The sequence below is a fragment of the Ovis canadensis genome, chromosome 4 (assembly GCF_042477335.2).
Source record: "Ovis canadensis isolate MfBH-ARS-UI-01 breed Bighorn chromosome 4, ARS-UI_OviCan_v2, whole genome shotgun sequence".
Classification (NCBI taxonomy): Eukaryota; Metazoa; Chordata; class Mammalia; order Artiodactyla; family Bovidae; genus Ovis; species Ovis canadensis.
The window spans coordinates 22171605-22191364 of record NC_091248.1 but is presented as its reverse complement, the minus strand read 5'-3'; the positions used below and the strand labels follow the sequence as shown (position 1 = coordinate 22191364).

At 44.2% G+C, this 19760-nt stretch overlaps 1 protein-coding gene across 3 annotated transcripts in view; it reads right to left on the bottom strand.

The window, feature by feature from the left end:
- Positions 1 to 4990: 4990 nt before the first annotated feature.
- SUN3 (Sad1 and UNC84 domain containing 3) overlaps positions 4991 to 19760 on the bottom strand; it is a 53562-nt gene continuing 38792 nt past the window's right edge. For 2 of the 3 annotated variants that reach the window (XM_069587338.1, XM_069587337.1), the window contains exons 4-10: positions 18690 to 18730; positions 17011 to 17182; positions 15644 to 15728; positions 13099 to 13214; positions 11166 to 11333; positions 6290 to 6382; positions 4991 to 5301 (exon numbers count right to left, since the gene is read on the bottom strand). In XM_069587338.1, coding sequence (XP_069443439.1) covers positions 5182 to 5301; positions 6290 to 6382; positions 11166 to 11333; positions 13099 to 13214; positions 15644 to 15728; positions 17011 to 17182; positions 18690 to 18730 — 795 coding nt within the window. In that variant the 3' untranslated portion in view covers positions 4991 to 5181. The remainder of the gene's footprint in view (positions 5302 to 6289; positions 6383 to 11165; positions 11334 to 13098; positions 13215 to 15643; positions 15729 to 17010; positions 17183 to 18689; positions 18731 to 19760) is intronic. The other variant, XM_069587339.1, reaches the window with a different exon arrangement.

Sequence of the window (19760 nt, the reverse complement as noted above, 5' to 3'; positions counted from 1 at the left end):
CTGCTCTTACATCAGGAGGAAAAGGAATCAGAGGACTGCCACCGTGTGGTGCAACCGTCTGAAAGGAAACCCAGGGGAAACCATAACACTGCTTGCCAAGAAGACCCACTCTGTAGGATTAAACTCTTCACCACCGTATTCGCCAGCCACCGTCTCACTTGGGAATACAAGACCACCTGACCTGCCTCTTGAGAAATCTGTATGCAGGTCTGGAAGCAACAGTTAGAACTGGACATGGAACAACAGATTGGTTCCAAATAGGAAAAGGAGTACATCAAGGCTGTATATTGTCATCCTGCTTATTTAACTTTTATGCAGAGTACATCATGAGAAATGCTGGACTGGAAGAAGCACAAGCTGGAATCAAGATTGCCGGGAGAAATATCAATAACCTCAGATATGCAGATGACACCATCCTTATGGCAGAAAGTGAAGAAGAACTAAAGAGCCCCTTGATGAAAGTGGAGAGTGAAAAAGTTGACTTAAAGCTCAACATTCAGAAAGCAAAGATCATGGCATCTGGTCCCATCAAACAGTGGCTGACTTTATTTTCTTGGGCTCCAAAATCACAGCAGATGGTGACTGCAGCCGTGAAATTTAAAGATGCTTACTCCTTGGAAGAAAAGTTATGACCAACCTAGACAGCATATTAAAAAGCAGAGACATTACTTTGTCAACAAAGGTCCATCTAGTCAAAGCTATGATTTTTCCAGTAGTCATGTATGGATGTGAGAGTTGGACTATAAAGAAAGCTGAGCGCCAAAGAACTGATGTTTTTGAACTGTGGTGTTGGAGAAGACTCTTGAGAGTCCCTTGGACTGCAAGGAGATCCAACCAGTCCGTCCTAAAGGAAATTGGGCCTGAATATTCACTGGAAAGACTGATGTTGCAGCTGAAACTCCAATACTTTGGCCACCTCATGCGAAGAGCTGACTCATTTGAAAAGACCCTGATGCTGGGAAAGATGGAAGGCAGGAGGAGAAGGGGACGACAGAGGATGAGATGGTTGGATGGCATCCCGTGGGGATGAGTTTGAGTAAACTCCGGGAGTTGGTGATGGACAGAGAGGCCTGGCGAGCTGCAGTCCATAGGGTTGCAAAGAGTCAGACACGACTGAGCGACTGAACTGAACTGAACTGATTCCACGTGGGCAGACACTGACCCCTTTATAAATATAATGCTTACTAGGGATGAAAGGAGGATGGTCTCTAACAAGGCTGGAGAGAAAGTGCAACACCACCATCTAGTGGATCCAAATGGAACTCCAGAAGCAAAATCTGGCAGTCCCTATTGCGGAGCCTTACTGGGATCCTAATATTGGAGGCATGCCCCTTTTAGAACACTGCAGGAGATGTATCTTAGTGGGCCTTCAAAAGGGCATACCTGGACAAAGGAGCTTAAACAAAATCCAGGAGATAAACCAGAAACCAAACGAAGATCCATCAGAATTTCTAGAAAGGATTTACCAAACTTAGAGGCACTGCTGCCTAAATGTAAGGAGAGGTAGACAAGGAAGCAAAACCAAAAGCACAACTGATAAGCTACATGTTTATTCAAGATGAGTCTCAAGCGATGTTTTTAGTGGAACTACCACAAAAGCAATGATCTGACCTTCTCATTGCATCATATCAAGAGGTGCATGGTGTTGGATACAGACCCTGAGGCCCCTGAGAATGTGAGGATGGTAAATATGACCTTTATTGGGCAAAGTGCTTCAGACATAAGAAGAAATTTACAAAAATTAGATGATGTAGAATGAGCTCTTCTCAATCAGTAGATGTTGCTTTTAAAGCATTCAACAGGGAAGAACAGCAGAAGCAAGACAGATGGAAAACAGAAGCCACCTTTTCTGGCAGCAGTATTGGATTCCCAGAAGCCAAATAACCTAAAAGGAGGCAAGCCACCACCACTGGGGGAGGAGCAGTGTGCTCACTGCAAGGAGGATGGGCATTGGAAAAATGGTTGCCCTAAACCAAAGTATATCAGGAGGACAGGAACCTCTCATATGGTAGAAAGAGGGGAATGTTCTGATGATGAATGAAGAGTCCCAGGGGCTCCCTTAGACTTGAAGCATCTGATTCTAATTTCCCCACAGGAGCCCTGGGTGACTTTGCCAGTGGGGAAAAAATTGATGGACTTTCTAATAGATACAGGTGCCTCATGTTCTGCAGTGAACACCATGGTGGCACAGAAAACATCCCAGTGTATCCCAGTCATGGGAGTTCTGGACAAGTACTAAACCATCCATTTTAACAACCTCTGCAATGCCAATTAGGGGATCTCAGCCTGAAACACAACTTTTACGTGTCAGAGCGTCCTAGCCCCGCCTTGGGGATGAGATCTCCTTTGTAAATTAAACGCTCAAGTAACTTTTCCACCAGAATGTCTTGACACCAGGGTCCCACAGGAGCATGTGCTGAGCCTACAAATGATGCTCATGAAAACCCCAGAGAAGGAGACAGAGTTCTTCCCCACCGAGGTCTATGAAAAGGTGAGGCCAGAAGTGTGGGCTGACAGCACTGTCTGTGTGTACGCTTAGTCTCTCAGTCGTTTCGGAGTCTTTGCGACCCTTTTAGACTGTAGCCTGCCGGGCTCCTCTCTCCATGGGGTTTTCAGGCAAAAATACTTGAGTGGGTTGCCATTTTCTTTTCCAGGAGATCGTCTCAACTCATGGACCGAACCTGCATCTCCTGTGTCTCCTGCATTGTAGGCAGATTCTTACCTACTGATAAGAACTCTGGGGAAGGCCAAAAAAGCAAGACCAGTACAAATCCCATCAAAAAGGGATGCTGGGACACCTAATGTAAAACAATATCCTCCGAGACAAGAAGACCAAAAGGGAATACAGCCAACTCTGGAAAAATTTTTGAAAATACGACAGATTAAACCTTGCAGGTCTGCATATAACACTCCTAATCCTCCTGGTCAAGAAGCCAGACGCGACAAAGTATCAGTCTGTCCAGGACTTGAGGGCTGTGAATGAAGTCTTAAACCCTGTGGGACCTAATCCATGGTGGTCTGGTCACTAAGTTGTGTCTGACTCTTGCGACCCCATGGACTGTAGCCCGCCAGGCTCCTCTGTCCATGGGATTCTCCAGGCAAGAATACTGGAGTGGGTTGCCATTTTCATCTCCAGGGGATCTTCCCGCCCCAGGAATCAAACCCAGATCTCCTGCATTGCAGACAGATTCTTTATCGAACGAGCTACAAGGGAAGCCCTATGTACAACTATTCCAGGAGAATATGGCTGGTTCTCAGTCCTGGACTGAAAAGATGCTTTCTTCTACATTCCAATTACAGAAAAATCACAGCCATCTATTTACGTTTGAATAGCAGGACCCAGAAACACAGGTAGTCCCACAGTATTGTTGGACAGTCCTGCCTCAAGGATTTAAGAATTCCCCTGCCTTGTTTGGGGAGATGCCAGCTAGAGACTTTAGAAATTTAAGATGGGATGAAGGACTCTTACTCCAATATGTGCGTGACTTGCTCACAGCAAGTCCTACAGCTGACAAATGTGTACAAAATACCATCAGGACCCTGAACTATTTGGCCAGTTGTGGATATAAGGCCTCCCAGAAAAAGGCCCAGATATGCAAAGAGCAAGTATCTAGGTTTTGCTCTCTCTCAAGGACAGCGGGGATCTTTGGCCTCGCAGGAAGCAAACAATTGCAGAATTGGGAGCACCTGTCGGGTGGCACAGAGTCGGACACGACTGAAGCGACTTAGCAGCAGCTGCAGCAAGACCCACAGCCAACTGAGAGGGTTTCTGGAAATGGCAGGGTTCTGTGGGATTTAGATCCCAAACTACGGGCTCATAGCAAAAACCCCTCTACGGGGCACTGAAGGGACGTAATCTTGAATCCCTGATGGGGACTAAAGAGTGCCAAACGGTCTGTGAAACAATAAAAATGTTAATAAAGTTAGTCTCAACCCCAACTTTGGCATCCCCAGACTTTAAAAAGCATGTCAAATGGTATACACATGAGAGATAGGGTATAAGCCTTGGGCTGTTAATTCAAGCTCATGTCATCCTCCAGGGGATCTTCCCAACCCAGGGATCGAACTGTGATCTCCTGCATGGCAGGCTTATTCTTCACCAGCTGAGCTACCAGGGAAGCCCCTGAGTATGCAGTGGTAACACTTAAAGGGATTATTAAAGAAAAAGCCCTGTCCCCAGGGAGCTTAGCCCAGAAGGCAGAAATCACTGCTCTGATAAGAGCCCAGCTCCTGGCTGATATATACACGGGCTCCCACTATGCATTCTCCATGGGGCAGGTTCACCCGGCAATCTGGAAAGAAAGGTGGCTTCTAACCTCAAACAATAAAGATATTAAACAGGCCTCTGAAATCCTGTCACTATTTGAGGCAGTCTACAAGCCCTCACACATGGCCAAAATACCATAATTTTTTTTTCTGGGTTTTAATTAAGATTTAACTGGATTTGTAGATTAGTTTAGACAGAATCGACTTCTTGACAGTGAAGTTTTTGTATCCATAGACAGGTTATGTCTTTCCATTTTTTTTTTTTAGGTCTTTTCATTATCCACTGCTGTTTTATTGGCTCTTCAAACAGTTTAATTCTTTCATTTGATTTTTAAAAATTTTTCATTGAGGGTTTGTAAATTATATTCTCTTACTGGTTGTGGTTTATATTTTTGATTTGACTTATATATGATAATTTTGTATCCATCTTTGTTTATAATGTATAGTTTCATTGATTCAATTGCTTTTGAAGGAATTCATCAAGTCATCTGCAAATGAATTATGGTTGGCCTTCCTAAATTTTACCCCTAATTTCTTTAGCTTCTGTAATTACAGATGTGTCCAGATCAGTGTTAACGAATAGTGGTAACAGCAGATATCCACGCCTGGTATGGATGAACTAATATGCTATTATGAGAAAGAGTGTTGAGAATTACCATCTTCTTGTAAATGCAAACTCATTTTTCAGTGCTTCAACAACATGATTCATCCTCAGAGGCCACACTAATGCAGAGATTGAATTTATTTTCATATTTTTAATAGTACAATTCATTCATGTTTTACTGCAGGTAAGAACCACTTTAAGGTTTCTCTCCCACTTCTGATTTTTGATTCCTATGGATGTGATATAATCAGAGGGAACTGGAGTACTTGAATATTTGGGACTTGCGGTCATGGCCTTCTGCACCAGTTCTTCTAGCTGTCATCTCTTGGGGTGCCATGAACCCTGAATCTATATAAACAAGTATAGTTTGGGTGTCCCCAGTTGCTGAGAATTTTAAGTTTCACACATAACAAGAATTCAGGAACTTCACGCTGAAAAAAGAGAAAAGAGTAAAATTAATGTCTTATCAAATGAACTATCTCAAAGAATCTCAAGTAATGCTGATATAAATGAAAAAAATTAGAACACTTTCTTTCCTTCTTAACTCAAGTACTTTCAAGCACCAGTCTAATGGATGGCATCCTGGTCTACCGTAAGGAAAGAGCTGATAAAAAGGCAGACACGGGAAGGCAAATAGCATGGTGGTCTGGACCCCGGGGACCTCTCACCGCCTTCTGCTGTCTCCATGGTGGTCCCGACTGGCTGCCCCAGGGAGGGGGCAGGGAGGGACATGGATGTACCGTTGAATGTGAAACTCTGCAAGGGCGTTCATTTCTGACATATGAATTGTTTTCAGCTTAGATTTTCTCAGCACAGGCCAAGAAGTATAACACACTTCTGTTTACATGGCTTGAGATGCCTTCTACGTCTTTTCATTCGTTCCCGTGACTAATGAGAACGAATGCAATACATTTCTTATGGCTTACTGACTTTTAGGGATTTATAAGTTACCAACTGGTGTTCTTCCCCCTTTGAGTTAGGCTGAGTTTTTCTTACCTGGTATGAAATATTTATTCTCTCTGAGTTCCTCTCTGCCTCCAATCATCTCGTTTTGTACCATCATCCCCACCCCCTTTACCCAAGGAAGAAGATAGTAACTGTCGGATTAGATATTATCAAGGGAATCTGATAAATAAGGACTGAGGAAGAGTGAGTGAGTGTGTGTGTGTGCGTGTGTAAAAGTAATAGCAAATAATAAAAAAACTGTCTCGGAAACAACTTTGTATTATATTTGCCTGTTTTTTTGCATTAAAACTTATGAACATGATTGGAGCTAAGAACTGGAATTCAGACAAGGCTTGCTTATCTCACACTTTCGTCACAGTTATTCTCACACACCACTTTACATCAAGCAACCCCCCAAATCCCTCCTGGGCATGGAGCCACAGATACCGTACCTTCTCCCAAGGCTCTCATTACCTGGAGTGCAAATGTTTGAACGGTGGTCCCTGTTTTGTTATATACAAACTGACCTAGAAAAATTTCTTCTCCTTCACATTGTTTCGAGATGCCCTATAAAGAAAGCAACAGACCCGGTTGTAATGAATGTGTGTTCGGTTAAAATAAACGGAGTCAACCGTCTGTTTAAGTAACAACTCCCCAGACATCTTTGGGTGTCCACAGGGACACACTGCTGTGCTGCATGTCAGCACTGGGCACGGGCTGGGGGGAGGATTGTGAGGCAAGAACCAGCCTAATCAAAGGGCTGAACAGACTAGGATGGAGAGACAGACAGACAGGATGAAGAGACAGATGACAGCACATGTCAGCATTGACTTTCACCTCCTAACTGTATTTACTATGCTTTGGGTAAAATAAACCAAGAAATGAGCCCCCACATCGGCCCAAAATGCGTTAAACTTCACCAATTTGCTGAACTTTGATCACACAAATAGCTCCATCCCAAAAGTAAGCTTTTGTTGATGATATGTGTATGCAATTTCCCTTGTGCCTTTGACCTTCCTTCTCTACCCTTTAAAGCTGAAGATTTTTGAGGAGAGAGAGACAGCACACTGGTGGAAATTAATTAATCTTGTAAATCTAAAGTTTATGGTTAGTGTCTTTGAATCGTAGTACCACAACAAAAAATAAAGTTTCATGAGCTCAATCATTTTGTAATGAAAATCGTAATATTTAAACTATGAGTCAATTTTGTAAAAGAATTGGGACTTCCCTGGTTATCCCGTGGTTAAGAATCTTTCTGCCAATGCAGGGGATGTGGGTTTGATTCCTGATCTGAGAAGACCCCACACGCCACAGGGCAACGAAGCCTGTGGGCCACAACTACTGAGCCCTCCCTCCAGAGCTTGCAAGCTGCAGCTACTAAGCCTGTGTGCACAGCTACTGAAGCCCAGGAGCCCAGAGCCCACTGTCCGCAACAGAGTAGCTCCTGCTTATTGCAACTAGAGAAAGCTCACACGCAGCAGGGAAGACCCAGTGCAACCAAAAATAAATGGATAACTAAAAGAATTGGATACATCATGATTAAATAATGCCCCACAGTTATATATACTTCTAATCTATATATTGACATGCTGCTGCTGCTGCTGCTGCTAAGTCGCTTCAGTCGTGTCCGACTCTGTGTGACCCCATAGACAGCAGCCCACCAGGCTCCACTGTCCCTGGGATTCTCCAGGCAAGAACACTGGAGTGGGTTGCCATTTCCTTCTCCAATATATTGACATAAACATGCATATTTCATATTTGACATATATATGTATATATATTTATATATCATCTCATATAGTTCCTTTAGCCTGTTCAGAGAGGCATGCTAGTTTTATTTTGAACCTTCTTTACGATCCTGTTTTAATTTTCTTGGTTCATGTGCTAATATTGAGAAAAACAATGAGAAGTATTTTGTCTTACTAAAAGGATTTTTTTTTAACTTTTAAAATATGGTCTATTTCTTAAAGGATTCTTGCCTGAAGGATTCACTCATAATTCCTCTCTAATGAGCAACTGTGTGCACTTTTCTGCTCCAATCCAGTATAACTCAACTACAAGTGTCTGCAGACCCTGACTGTGACTGGCAGCAGGCTCCCATCAAAGGACGGCAGTCTGTTTTATAACTCGAGACCCATAGCATCTAAAGGTGTTCCAGCGACACACAAGGCGGGTAATAAGCACCGTGTTTAACGCTGAGCCCCCTTCAGAGAGGGACCCCGAGGGGATGGAGTGAGGCATAAACCTCTGAGGGAAACACAGGCGCAGACCCGAAGAGAAAAGCATCTGGAGACGGCCAAATGGTGGCTGGTGCACTGGCCCAGAGGAAACTCAAGTCGCTCCAGCTGCAGGGAGCAACCAGCAGCACACTGGAGCTGGTGATGACTCCTCAGAAAGGGCCAGAGGTGGGGCCACGGTGCGGAGGCTACGCATGAAGCCGGGAGTCCCCTCATCTGAGGGTGGGCTGACGATCTTTTAAAAAATCGATTAATGAAGTTTTCGTCGCACCGGGTCTTCGCTGTGTGCGACCTTTCTCTAGCTGCGGTGAGCGGAGCGACTCTCTAGTTTCTCTCTAGTTTCGTGCACGGGCTTCTCACGCCGGTGGCGTCTCGCTGTAGGGCGCTCTAGGCACACAGGCTTCAGTAGTTGCAGGGTGGGCTCAGTACCTGTGGTGTGTGGGCTTTAGTCGCCCTCGGCAAGTGGAATCTTCCCAGACCAGGTATTGAACCTGTGTCCCTTGCATTGGCAGGCAGACTCCCATCCGCTGTACTACCAGGGAAGTTCCTCTGATGGTCTTTTTAAGAAGCATTTAGAGCCTAGCCATCACTCCTGTCCTGGTCCAGAAAAGAATTGCCGTTTTCTTCCCACCTCCAGGACAACTGACCTCGAGAGCATCCTGCAGAAATAACAGGGGAAGGTAGATCCTATCAAGAATGATGGGCTGTGCACTGCCACACCCAGGGTGTGGGCTAAGCTGAAAACCCCTGGGCACAAGGTTGTAGGATTCCTGGGGTCAACCTTCTAGAAACCACACTCTGGGGTCTCCAACCAGACCATCTAGCTGTGAAGCTTGCTGTCAACTTGCCCATGATGTGTGCAGAAAAAGCCAGCTTTGGACTGTTCAGCTCTTAAATGAGACAGACAAGCATCACCAAACACAGGAGGAAAGCACTTAACAAGGAAGATGGAGCCCATATTATAAATAGCAAGGGAGGTACTTAGGAGTATGTGAAGGAGCTGAAAACATGGAACAAAACTACATCTGCTCATATTTTCAGACGTTGGAGGGAAGGTATTGCAACCATTAAGGAATATATTTAGATTCTAGAAAAGGGAGAATTTCCAAAAAAAAAAAAATTCTTAGAATAATCATGACAGCAGAATTTAAATATTCAAAATTATATTAAAAATATAAATTAATTAGATATTCCAAACAGTAAAACAGAAAACCAAAGAAGAAACATAAGATTAAAAACATTTTCAAAACAATAGATTTAAAACAAGTCAAATCCTCAGAGAGTAGAGCTGAAATCCCCTAACAGCTGTGCATCAGGCCTGACCAGCCACCAGGTCGGAAGAGATGTGAGCAGAGTGCTCCCGAGGGATATCTTTGAAAAATAAAGGAACTTCCCTGGTGGTCTAGTGGTGAAGAGTCTGCGTTGCAATGCAGGGGACATGGGTTCGATCCCTGGGAAGGATGCAGGGAAGGGACAGTTATGGAGTTTGGGATGGATACGTACACACTGATATATTTAAAGTGGATAACCAACAAGGATCTACTGTAGAGCACATAGAACTCTGCTCAGTGTTATGTGGCAGCCTGGTTGGGAGGGGAGTTTGGGGAGAATGGATAAGTGTATATGTATGGCTGAGTCCCTTTGCTGCTCACTTGAAACTATCACATTATTAACAGGCCATACCCCAATACAAAATGAAAAGGTTTTAAAAAAGAAACTGTGTTCAAGGGATTGCATGACTCAGCTAAGACCAATACTGTTCACAGAGTCACAATGAACACATTGGATGTGTACTGAAGCTGAGATATGCCATCTGCCAGTGTCTCACAGATGAAACACAGATTTATCCCGTGGTCTAGAAACTCTGCTCCGAGGCACAAACCCAAGAGAAACGAACACCGAGGTCCACAGAAAACTCTGTACCTAGTGCCTCACAGCAGCACTGTTCATTGTTCATAGCAGTCAGAAGGGTGGGATCCACTCAGATGTCCAGCTGAACGGATAACTAAAAAGGGGTCTATCCATAGAATGAAATATTATTCAGCAATTGAAAATGAAATAGTAACACATTTTAGCCTACGTAGACCTTGCAAACATTATGCTGAGGGAAACAAGCCATTCACAAAAACCATTCACATATAATATGATTCCATTTTATAGGAACTATCCAAAATAGGGCTTCCCAGGTGGCTCAGTGGAAAAGAATCCGCCTGCTAAGCAGAAGACATGGGGTCTATCCCTGAACTGGGACGATCCCCTGGAGAAGGAAATGGCAACCCGTACTGGAGCAGTATTCTTGCCTGGAAAATCCCATGGACAGAGAAGCCTGGCAGGCTGTAGTCCAAAGGGCTGCAAAGGGTCAGACATGACTTAGTGGCTAAACAACAGTGACAACATTTGAAAGAGGCACGTCTATAGATACAAAAGAGATTAGTGGTTGCAGTGGTTGGGGCAGTGAGTGGGGGATGAGAAGTGACAGCTAAGGGGTGCAGGGTTTCTCTGGAGAATAGTAAAACTACTCTAAAATTGATCATGATCATGGTTACACGACTCTGTGAATATACCAAAAGTTACTAAGTATACACTTTACCTGTCTGAATTGCTGATGTGTGAATTATATCTCAATAAACCTATTTTTTTTTTCTTTTAAGACATAAACATTTTGGGAGAATTGGGAGAGGCGTGGAAGAGAACTAATCTCCATTTTCCATTCAAGGAAGTCAATAGTAACAATCAAAACTGAAAAATCAAGGAATAACAGTAAAAGCTGATATGAAGGCAGTAACCACATGAGCAGCCCGAGTTCTGGCAAGTGAAAGCTTCCAGGGATTAAAAATCAGTGGGAGAAGTGGGACAAGGGAAAATCTTGTTTCATTTTCATCTATGGGAATCATACACGAATAACTTGGATAAAATTTTTAACAGTAGCATTAAGTAGTAGTAATCATCTGGTCCAACCCTCTCACTTTGTAGATGACAAAACTGAGATACTGGAAGTAATACACAGAAATAGAAATGCTTAGCTGCACAGCTTAGATGAGACCTCAGCTCCCAGTTCCTAGCTGATCACCTCCTACAGCCCCTTCTGAAGGAAGATTTAGACAGCTCCTCACATAGACAGAAAATTCCTTGGGTGCGCTGGAGGTGTTTCCTGAGGGGGACACCTTCTCTGAGATGTGCTCCATGGTAACAGCAGTTGGTATGATCCTCCTGGCAAGCTTGATTAGGGCATGACCCTGGGAGCCTGGAAAGGCCCAGCACTTCCCAGGGTGGACATCCGGCTGGAAAGAAAGCACTGCATCAATCCCTGACTTGCTTATATAAATCCACCCCTACAGGGCTGGCCAGCTAATCACTACGGACTGTAGATCTTGCTTATGCCTATAATATGAGGGCTCTGTGTGAGACGTATCAAACAGCAAAGCTTCCAGATCCCCACAGTTCTGATTGCTGATGTCAATCAGAACTGTTATTCAGGCATATGTTTTCTTTTGTTGCTCTAATTAAGACTGTAAGCTGCTAGATGCAGCTGGTTGGTATGAGTGGCGATAGCACTGGTGAAGATCGTGCTGGTGGTGGTAATGAAGAGAGTGGTGACAGTGACGGCAGGTGATGGTGACGATGGTTAATGGGATGGTGCTGGTGGTGGTGATGGGTGATGATGATGGTGGTTAATGGGATGGTGCTGGTGGTGGTGATGGGTGATGATGATGGTGGTTAATGGGATGGTGCTGGTGGTGGTGATGGGTGATGATGATGGTGGTTAATGGGATGGTGCTGGTGCTGGTGATGGGTGATGATGATGGTGGTTAATGGGATGGTGCTGGTGGTGGTGATGGGTGATGGTGACGATGGTTAATGGGATGGTGCTGGTGGTGGTGATGGGTGATGATGATGGTGGTTAATGGGATGGTGCTGGTGCTGGTGATGGGTGATGATGATGGTGGTTAATGGGATGGTGCTGGTGCTGGTGATGGGTGATGATGATGGTGGTTAATGGGATGGTGCTGGTGGTGGTGATGGGTGATGATGATGGTGGTTAATGGGATGGTGCTGGTGGTGGTGATGGGTGATGATGATGGTGGTTAATGGGATGGTGCTGGTGCTGGTGATGGGTGAAGATGATGGTGGTGATGGTTGGTGACAATGGTGGTGATGGTTGGTGAAGATGATGGTGGTGATAGTGGTGCTGCTGCTGGTGCTTGTGGTGATGGTAGGTGATAGTGGAGATAACAGTAGTGGTGATGGTGGTGCTCGTGGTGATGGTAGGTGGTAGTGGTGATAACAGTAGTGGTGCTGGTGGTGGTGATGGGTGATGATGATGGTGGTGGTGGTTGTTGATGATGGTGGCGATGGTGGTGATGGTGGTGATAATGATAATAGAGATAATAGAGATGATAATGGTGGTGACAGTGATGCTGGGACCAGTGCTAAGGATGATAAATGATGTCCACCATTTTCTAGATCTAGACTGTACTCTGGACTGAGATTTATAGGTTTGCCCCTGAAGGTATTTCTAAATTAGAAATAAATTCAGGTGTGTAATTATGGTTGAGAGCTCTACTGTCAGTTGGTATCAAGGGCCTTTTGAATCGAACTGAAATGTTAATGAAAATCTTACTTGGAAATTTCTGCTGTTAAAATTGGGCTTTATAAAAATGTGGTGACCTGAATAGCACAAAGCACAGTACTTGCACTCAGGGGTCATGCACCTTCAACAAACACTTGTCAAGTGATTGAAGTTTTTGCTGGAAAAGGAAGACTACAGAATCAGCTTTAAGAGAAGACATGGAATGTGTATGTCCTAGTTGAGAAGTACATAGTCTAGTTCACTGACCTTAAAATAAGAATCAATTAGCTAATCATAGTTTTCTGCCCATAAAATAAGAAATAATGTATTTTGATGACTATAAAAATGCAAGCAGATGGTTTCAGGTTCTCTGGCAAGTTCAGAGCAGCATCTCTTTCAGACATTAATGTTTTCATGATAAATAATAGGAACAAGATCCTAAAATATAAACAGGTTATTTTTAACCTAACTTTTACCTGTAGAATGATGTCTGGAGGCATTTCATAATTTAAGAAGCCAATCCCATGCCAGTACAGTTTTGCTTTATTATTTTTGTAACTTTCTGAGGTCCCAGCTTCAACAACAGAGGCTCCTGATATGATAAAATAATTTTCAAAATTAAAAAAAATCACACAATTCAAAACACCATTTAGATTTTAATGTTGCTGGAAAACTATTACTGGGCAACTTACAAATGAGGTGAAACTCATACCAGGAAATTGGTGGTAAAAGTATGATTTTCAGCTTTCATTACCACTGAAATCTTGTCACTTTGAGAAAATCATGTTTGTTCTGTGGTTTCACAACATTTCTAGAACTGACATTATGATAAAAAAGTGAAATCTGGAGCCACTGATTTAGACATGGAACTATTAGGTGGATTGTGTTTATTACCTAAAGAAACATACGGATTCCCACATTTTAACAGCTTTTGTGATAAATAAGCCTGATTTACTCAAAAACAAAAGCAGAAAAACCAAGTGTCATAAATATACTAACAAGCTGTATTTATAATAGCCTTTCTTCAGATTCATTGAGCTTTAATTTTAATCAAAGATATAAAAAATATACTCATCAAATATTATCCCTTCAAATTCATTTTAGAAGTAAAAGGTGTTTTATACATAAGAAATAAAATGCAAATCACTTCCTTAAATTCCATCTGGGTATCAAAATACAGCATTAAAAAAACACAAGTATGAGTGAATATCAAATCACCAGTGCCTTTTCTGAGAAGGTAGGATTTGCAATAGTGAAGTTTGAGAGTGTTTATAAATTCTGGATGAAAGTCCTTTGTCAGCTATGTGGTTTGTAATACTGTCTTGTCTTTTCATTCTTTTCAATATCTTCTTGCCAAGCAGAAGTTTTAAATTTGGATGAAGCCCAAATTATCCATTCTTTTCCTTTTGGAACTGTATGTCCAACTCTTTGAGCACCATCAACTTGCTTTTTCCCCACTGTCAAAAGTTAATTAGTGTGGGATTATTTCTGGACTTTCTATTATGTTCCATTGATTTCACACTCTCATTACTGTAGCTTTATACTATCGTACCTTAACATCAGGGAGTCCTCCAAATTTGTTCTTCTTTCAAAACTGCTTCAGCTATTTTAGAGAGAGTTCATAGACTTCTACAAACAGTTGTGCTGGGATTTTGATCGGGATTGTACTGAACCAACAAACTAGAGAGAATTGCCATCTTAAAAATATTCTTTTAATCCACAAACATGGAAGATCTGTCCAGGTCTTCTGTTATTTCTTTCATTTGTGGGTTTTGTTTGTTCATTTGTCCAGTTTTTAGCACACAGATCCTATGAAAATTTTATTAAATTTATACCCAATAATTTCATGTCTTTCACTGTCATTGTGAATAGGACTGTTTTTGTCTTTTTCCAATTTCTGATCATAAGCATTTAAAAATGAAATATATACAGTTGAATTTACTAATTTCACTTATTCTAATAGAGTTTTGATGATCTCTATGTAAATCTCTATGTAAGTAATAATTATTTGGCAGAGTCTTTATGGCTATAAATGGTATCGTGTCATCTGCAAATGTGATAGTTTTATTTCTTTTTCTCCCATTTGGCTGCCTTTTACTCCTTTTCCTCTCTGATTGCTATGGCTGTGATTTCCAATACGGTGCTGAACAAAAGCGGTGAGAACAGGCATCCTTGTCCAGATCCCGATCTTAGAGGAAAAGCGTTCAGCTTTTCACACAGAGTACGATGTTAGCTGTGGGCTTGTCAGAGATGCCTTTACTATGTTGAGGTAGGTTCCCTCTATACGCACTTTGTGTTCTTTCTAGTGATTGCTCTGGCAATATTAATACGCATCACTAACTTTTCAAAGTCAATTTACAGGTAATATCTTACCAATGTGTGTAAAATTCAAAATTGTATAAGCATAGAGGTCACTTTAACCTTACCCATTGACGTTCCCTCACGACTTGTCACATCTACATGTATTAAGCCCCCATCAGGGACTTCCCTGGCAGTCCAGCAGCTAAGACTCTGCACTCTTAAGACAGGGGGTCCAGGTGCGCAAGTCAGGGAGCAACTAAGCCTGTGCACCACAACTACCAGCCCACGTGCTGCAATTACCGAAGCGCACGTGCTGCGACTACGGAAGCCGGCAGGCTAGAGCCTGTGCTCCGCAAGCGAAGCCAGCGGAGTGAGAAGCCCGTGCAACAGAGAGTAGTCCCCGTCCACCGCAACTGGAGAAAACTTGGCGCAGCAACAGACCCGGTGCAGACCAAAATTAAAAAAAAAAAATTTTTTTTTAAAAGGGCATTACATACAGTTGAGACACTATCACTTACTTATCACTAACGGTGCATTGAGACTAGTCAATAGCAGTCATTTTTGTATGTAGAAGACAAAATGCAATGAAGTTTGTGATGCTTATGCAAACTTGCTGTGGCAGGCAGGCTTTCTCTGTGGTCCTCTTCACAAGACGCTAGTGAACGGAGATTGTTCTGAAGTCCTGACTTTTTACACGGAGCTTAACGTTTCTTTACTCACCTGCTGACTTAAGGGCATAATCAGCCATCTGGACTTGATCTTCTCTCAGCTTTTTCAGTATGTAATTCACCAAGGTGGACATTTCCTGTACAAATTGTAAAAAGAGTTTCCTGTTAACAATTTCCGTCAACTTCTTGAGTCTTGACAATTTACTATATTGATTCGCACCTACGTTTGCTAATCAGCCAAACACACAGGTTTTTCTCTCGCCTCCGCAGATCAGTGGGATCCGTGTTTCACAGGCAGCTGAGGTGTCAGGGAGCTGAGAGGTGCTGAGCCCCTCGCCAAGGTCGTGGAGGAAGGCAGCATGTCAGTCCCCTGAGGAGCACCCCAAAATGCTCGCACAGTGGAACAGCCCAGTGAGGTTGTATGTGCGACCTGCTGGGCCCCCTTTCAGTGTCCTGCTTAGCAATGAAGACTGGAGCGTTCTATAGGTGTTTGGGAATCGAGGCAGTTTACACAGAACACATGATTGCTTGTGTTAGAAATTATTCATCTCTTAAATCAATATTGGGTTATAAGGATGTTCTGAGTCTAAGAAACCAAGCATCCTGGGAGAATGTAATGGTCTGAGTTCTAAATGACAAAAGCACTTTGTCCCAGGGCCATGAGGATGGGGGCTTGGAGGCAGTGGTGGTCAGGGTCAACAGAATGTGTGCTTCAAAAATCAGAATCTCAGGAAAAAGAAACGAAGCTAGTGCTAACAGAAGGAGAACGTAAAACCAAGCTCTTGGTCTTCATCATCATGTTGCCTGCTCTGGTGCTCATTCGGTCAGATACACTAGCATTAGGTCCCTGAATAAAAATATTTTACTATTTAAGTATTTGTGTATAAACGTTCAGAGACTGCCATTTGTGAATGAGCAGTCTTTTTTTTCTTTTTACTGCAAAATAAAACAGTCAGTTACTTATTTGGGTGGAAAGTCAGTCTTACTGCAGTAAAAAATCTTCCCTGTGACACAGCCATTATGAAAAAGTGTGCTTCTAGGGGTGAGCTTTAGTAAAAGTAAAGTAGGGGCTTCCCTGGTGGCTCAGATGGTAAAGAGTTTGCCTGCAATGCAGGAGACTCAGGTTCGATCCCTGGGTCGGGAAGATCTTGTGGTGAAGGGAATGGCTAGCCACTCCAGTATTCTTGCCTGGAGAGTTCCGAGGACAGAGGAGTCTTGTGGGTTGCAGTCCAAGGGGTTGCAAGAGTCGGACATGACTGAACAACTAACACTTCACTTTACAAGCTAATGTAGGAAAGGAATTTTCAAGAAGAAAGAAGACAGACCACACATCCCAGCCATCATTACATTTCCCCATCACATATGTTGTCCACTTTCTGAAAGTGGGCACGCCCCTGCCTCCCTCCCAGGGTCACTTACCTCGTCGATGACCTCGGTGTGGTTCCAGCCTTCAGTGGGGTCTATGTCGGCATTCCAGCTGTAATTGTGCAGACCATCCCGCATGTCTCTAAGCAATGCCTTCAGAACATCTATTTGTTCAATTAAAAAGAGAATTTCCCGGAAGTTGTTTTCCAAAGTCTGGCTCTCCTGCCTGTGAATGGAGACCTTCACGGTGAAAGGAGGAAGCAGTGGGCTCCCTGCCAGCCCCATGCTGGGCTTCAGGGCCAGCAAAACCCAGGAGTGCTTAACATTTCAGAAGAGAACCCTGAGTGAGGGGTGCCCAGGCGATGCCCCCTTTTCTAGAGAACTACCCTTCGCTGTGCATGAGAAGCAAAGACATTCCAGGAAGCACTCCTGAGGCATCCATCGCAGGCGTGGGCTGTGCTCTGTGCAGGGAAGGGGGGCTCAAAGGACTTCACTCATCCCATTCCTCCCTCGGGGATCGAGGCCATGCTGACTTGAGCTGGGCAACTTCACAGTGCCCCAAACCCCCTCTCACCGCCTTAGGGCCCGGACACCTTGCACTTTGAGTGGGGATGCCAACCAAAGCCCTGATATTCTGTGAAGCAGCCTTTAGAGACCAGTGACTGAAAGATTCAGGGGCCCAGGAGTCTGGGCTTAGGGGAGTGGGGTGGGGGTGGGGCAGCTGCCTTTCACCAGCTCAAGGGTGCAAGATTTCACTTCCCATGAATCGGCTCTGCTACTTGTACAGTTTGAAAGTTACTGGTAGAGAGAATAAGAAAATGTCAAACCAATGGGTATTTCTTTATGTTGAAAAAATGTAAGTACTGTTAATACTTATTGTGTGTGTGTGTGTGTGTGTGTGTTTAGTCACTAAGTCGTGCCTGACTCTTTCTGACCACGGACTGTAGCCCGCCAGGCTCTTCTGTCCGTGGGAGTTTCCAGGCAAGACTACTAGAGTGGGTTGTCCTTTCCTCCTCCAGGGGATCTTCTCCATCCAGGGACTGAATTCGTGTCTCCTGCATTAGCAGGCAGATTCTTTACCGCTGGCCTTCCCTTTACCAGGGAAGCCACTTCTTTCCCCCCAATTTATGAAATGGACTTCCCTCATGGCTCAGTGGTAAAGAATCTGCCTGCCAATGCAGGGGACGCAGGTTCAATCCTTAGGTGGGGAAGATCCCCTGGAGAAGGAAGAGACAATTCGTTCTAGCATTTTTGCCTGGGAAATCCCATGGACAGAGGAGCCTGGTGGGCTACAGTCCATGGGGTTGCAAAGAGTCAGACATGACTTAGTGACTAAAAACAACAAACAAAAGAACAAAAACTTATGAATCAATCTATGGTCACAGTTTGGAAAATGCAAAACTGCTGAAGAAATAGAAACTGTTAATAGTTTTTGTAAAACTCTTTATCCCATGCAAAAAAGTTGTATTAAATAACAGAATGATTTTGTGTCCCACTACACTTCTCAAATAACCAAATATATTTTAAAATTATTTTTAATGGCTTCATAATTAAATCCTGGTCTATTCTTCTAATTTTATCCCATTAAAAAAATAATACTGAAAGTAGCTTCCAGTGTATGTTCCCTTCAAGAAGCATCCACAGAAGTAGAAATTCGTTTTATAATTTTACAAAAGCATTCCAGTGTTTGGTCACACACCAGAAAGTCACACACATGAGAATATCTCACTCACTTTAAAAGTTCCAGTTGCTCTTTTGGCATTCGAAGCCTGGCCTGAAAAATAAAACAGAGCAAAGCCAGATCATTTCAAATCCTGCCTACTCGGGTGGAGCTGTTTTTCCTATTTGTGGAGGGGAAGGAAATCAAGGACCACCCTGGATAGACACCCTTGGCCAGTAGGACCCACAGTCTCTAAGACACCTGCATCTTCCTGCAGAGAGTGATATTTAGAGGAGACGCAGAGACGTCCAGCCCCGAGGCTTGTCCCTGTAAACAGTGAGGAGCATCCCCTTTCTACATGACGAAGCTGACTGCTGGCTTCCATTAGCCGTGACATCAGGAGGCTCACAGATGCTTTATCTAACACCGGCAGCGTGTCTCGGAAGGACCTTCTTGTGTTTGAACAGGTGGTGCCCCGGCCAGGCTGACGATGCTATCGAGGTCGAGGATGTGCACGGCCTGGGTGGAGGCGGTCCACACAGGCACTCAGGCTGCCGGGCCCGCCCCCACCCCAGTTCCCCCCACCAGCTCCTCTGTGTGGGAGGCGCTGCGTGCCACTCGGGTTCCTGGATCCCCCTGGGAATGGCTGAAAAGCTAGCAGTGAATTCTCTCACGGGCCTGAAGGCCGAAAGTCCAAAGGCAGGGTGCGGGCAGGGCCATACTTTGCTCTGAGGCTCCAGAGAGAGTCTGTTCCTTGCTCCTTCCACCTTCTGGCGGCCCTGGGCTTCCCGGCTGGGGCGGCACCACCCAGGCCCTTGCCTCGTCCCCACAGGCCCTTCGCCCCCGGTGCTTCTGCTCGCGTGTCTCTCATGGGGACACGTCTCAGTGCGCTCAAGAGACCGTCTGGGAGATGCAAGACGACTTCATCTCAGGATCCCCAATTGCGTCTGCAGACTCTTTCTCCAAGTAATGATCCCGTGGGCAGTTCCGGGGGCTGGGCCATGAAATGGCTCCTCGGATCGCTTTCACCGCAGGAGCCCTCGGTGTGCTCTCTGACAGACAAGGCCCATCCTCCCAGCCGACATCTGTGCTTTCGTGGTTCAGACTCTGGCTTCCCATCAGTTTGCTGTTAAAATGGCTCAAG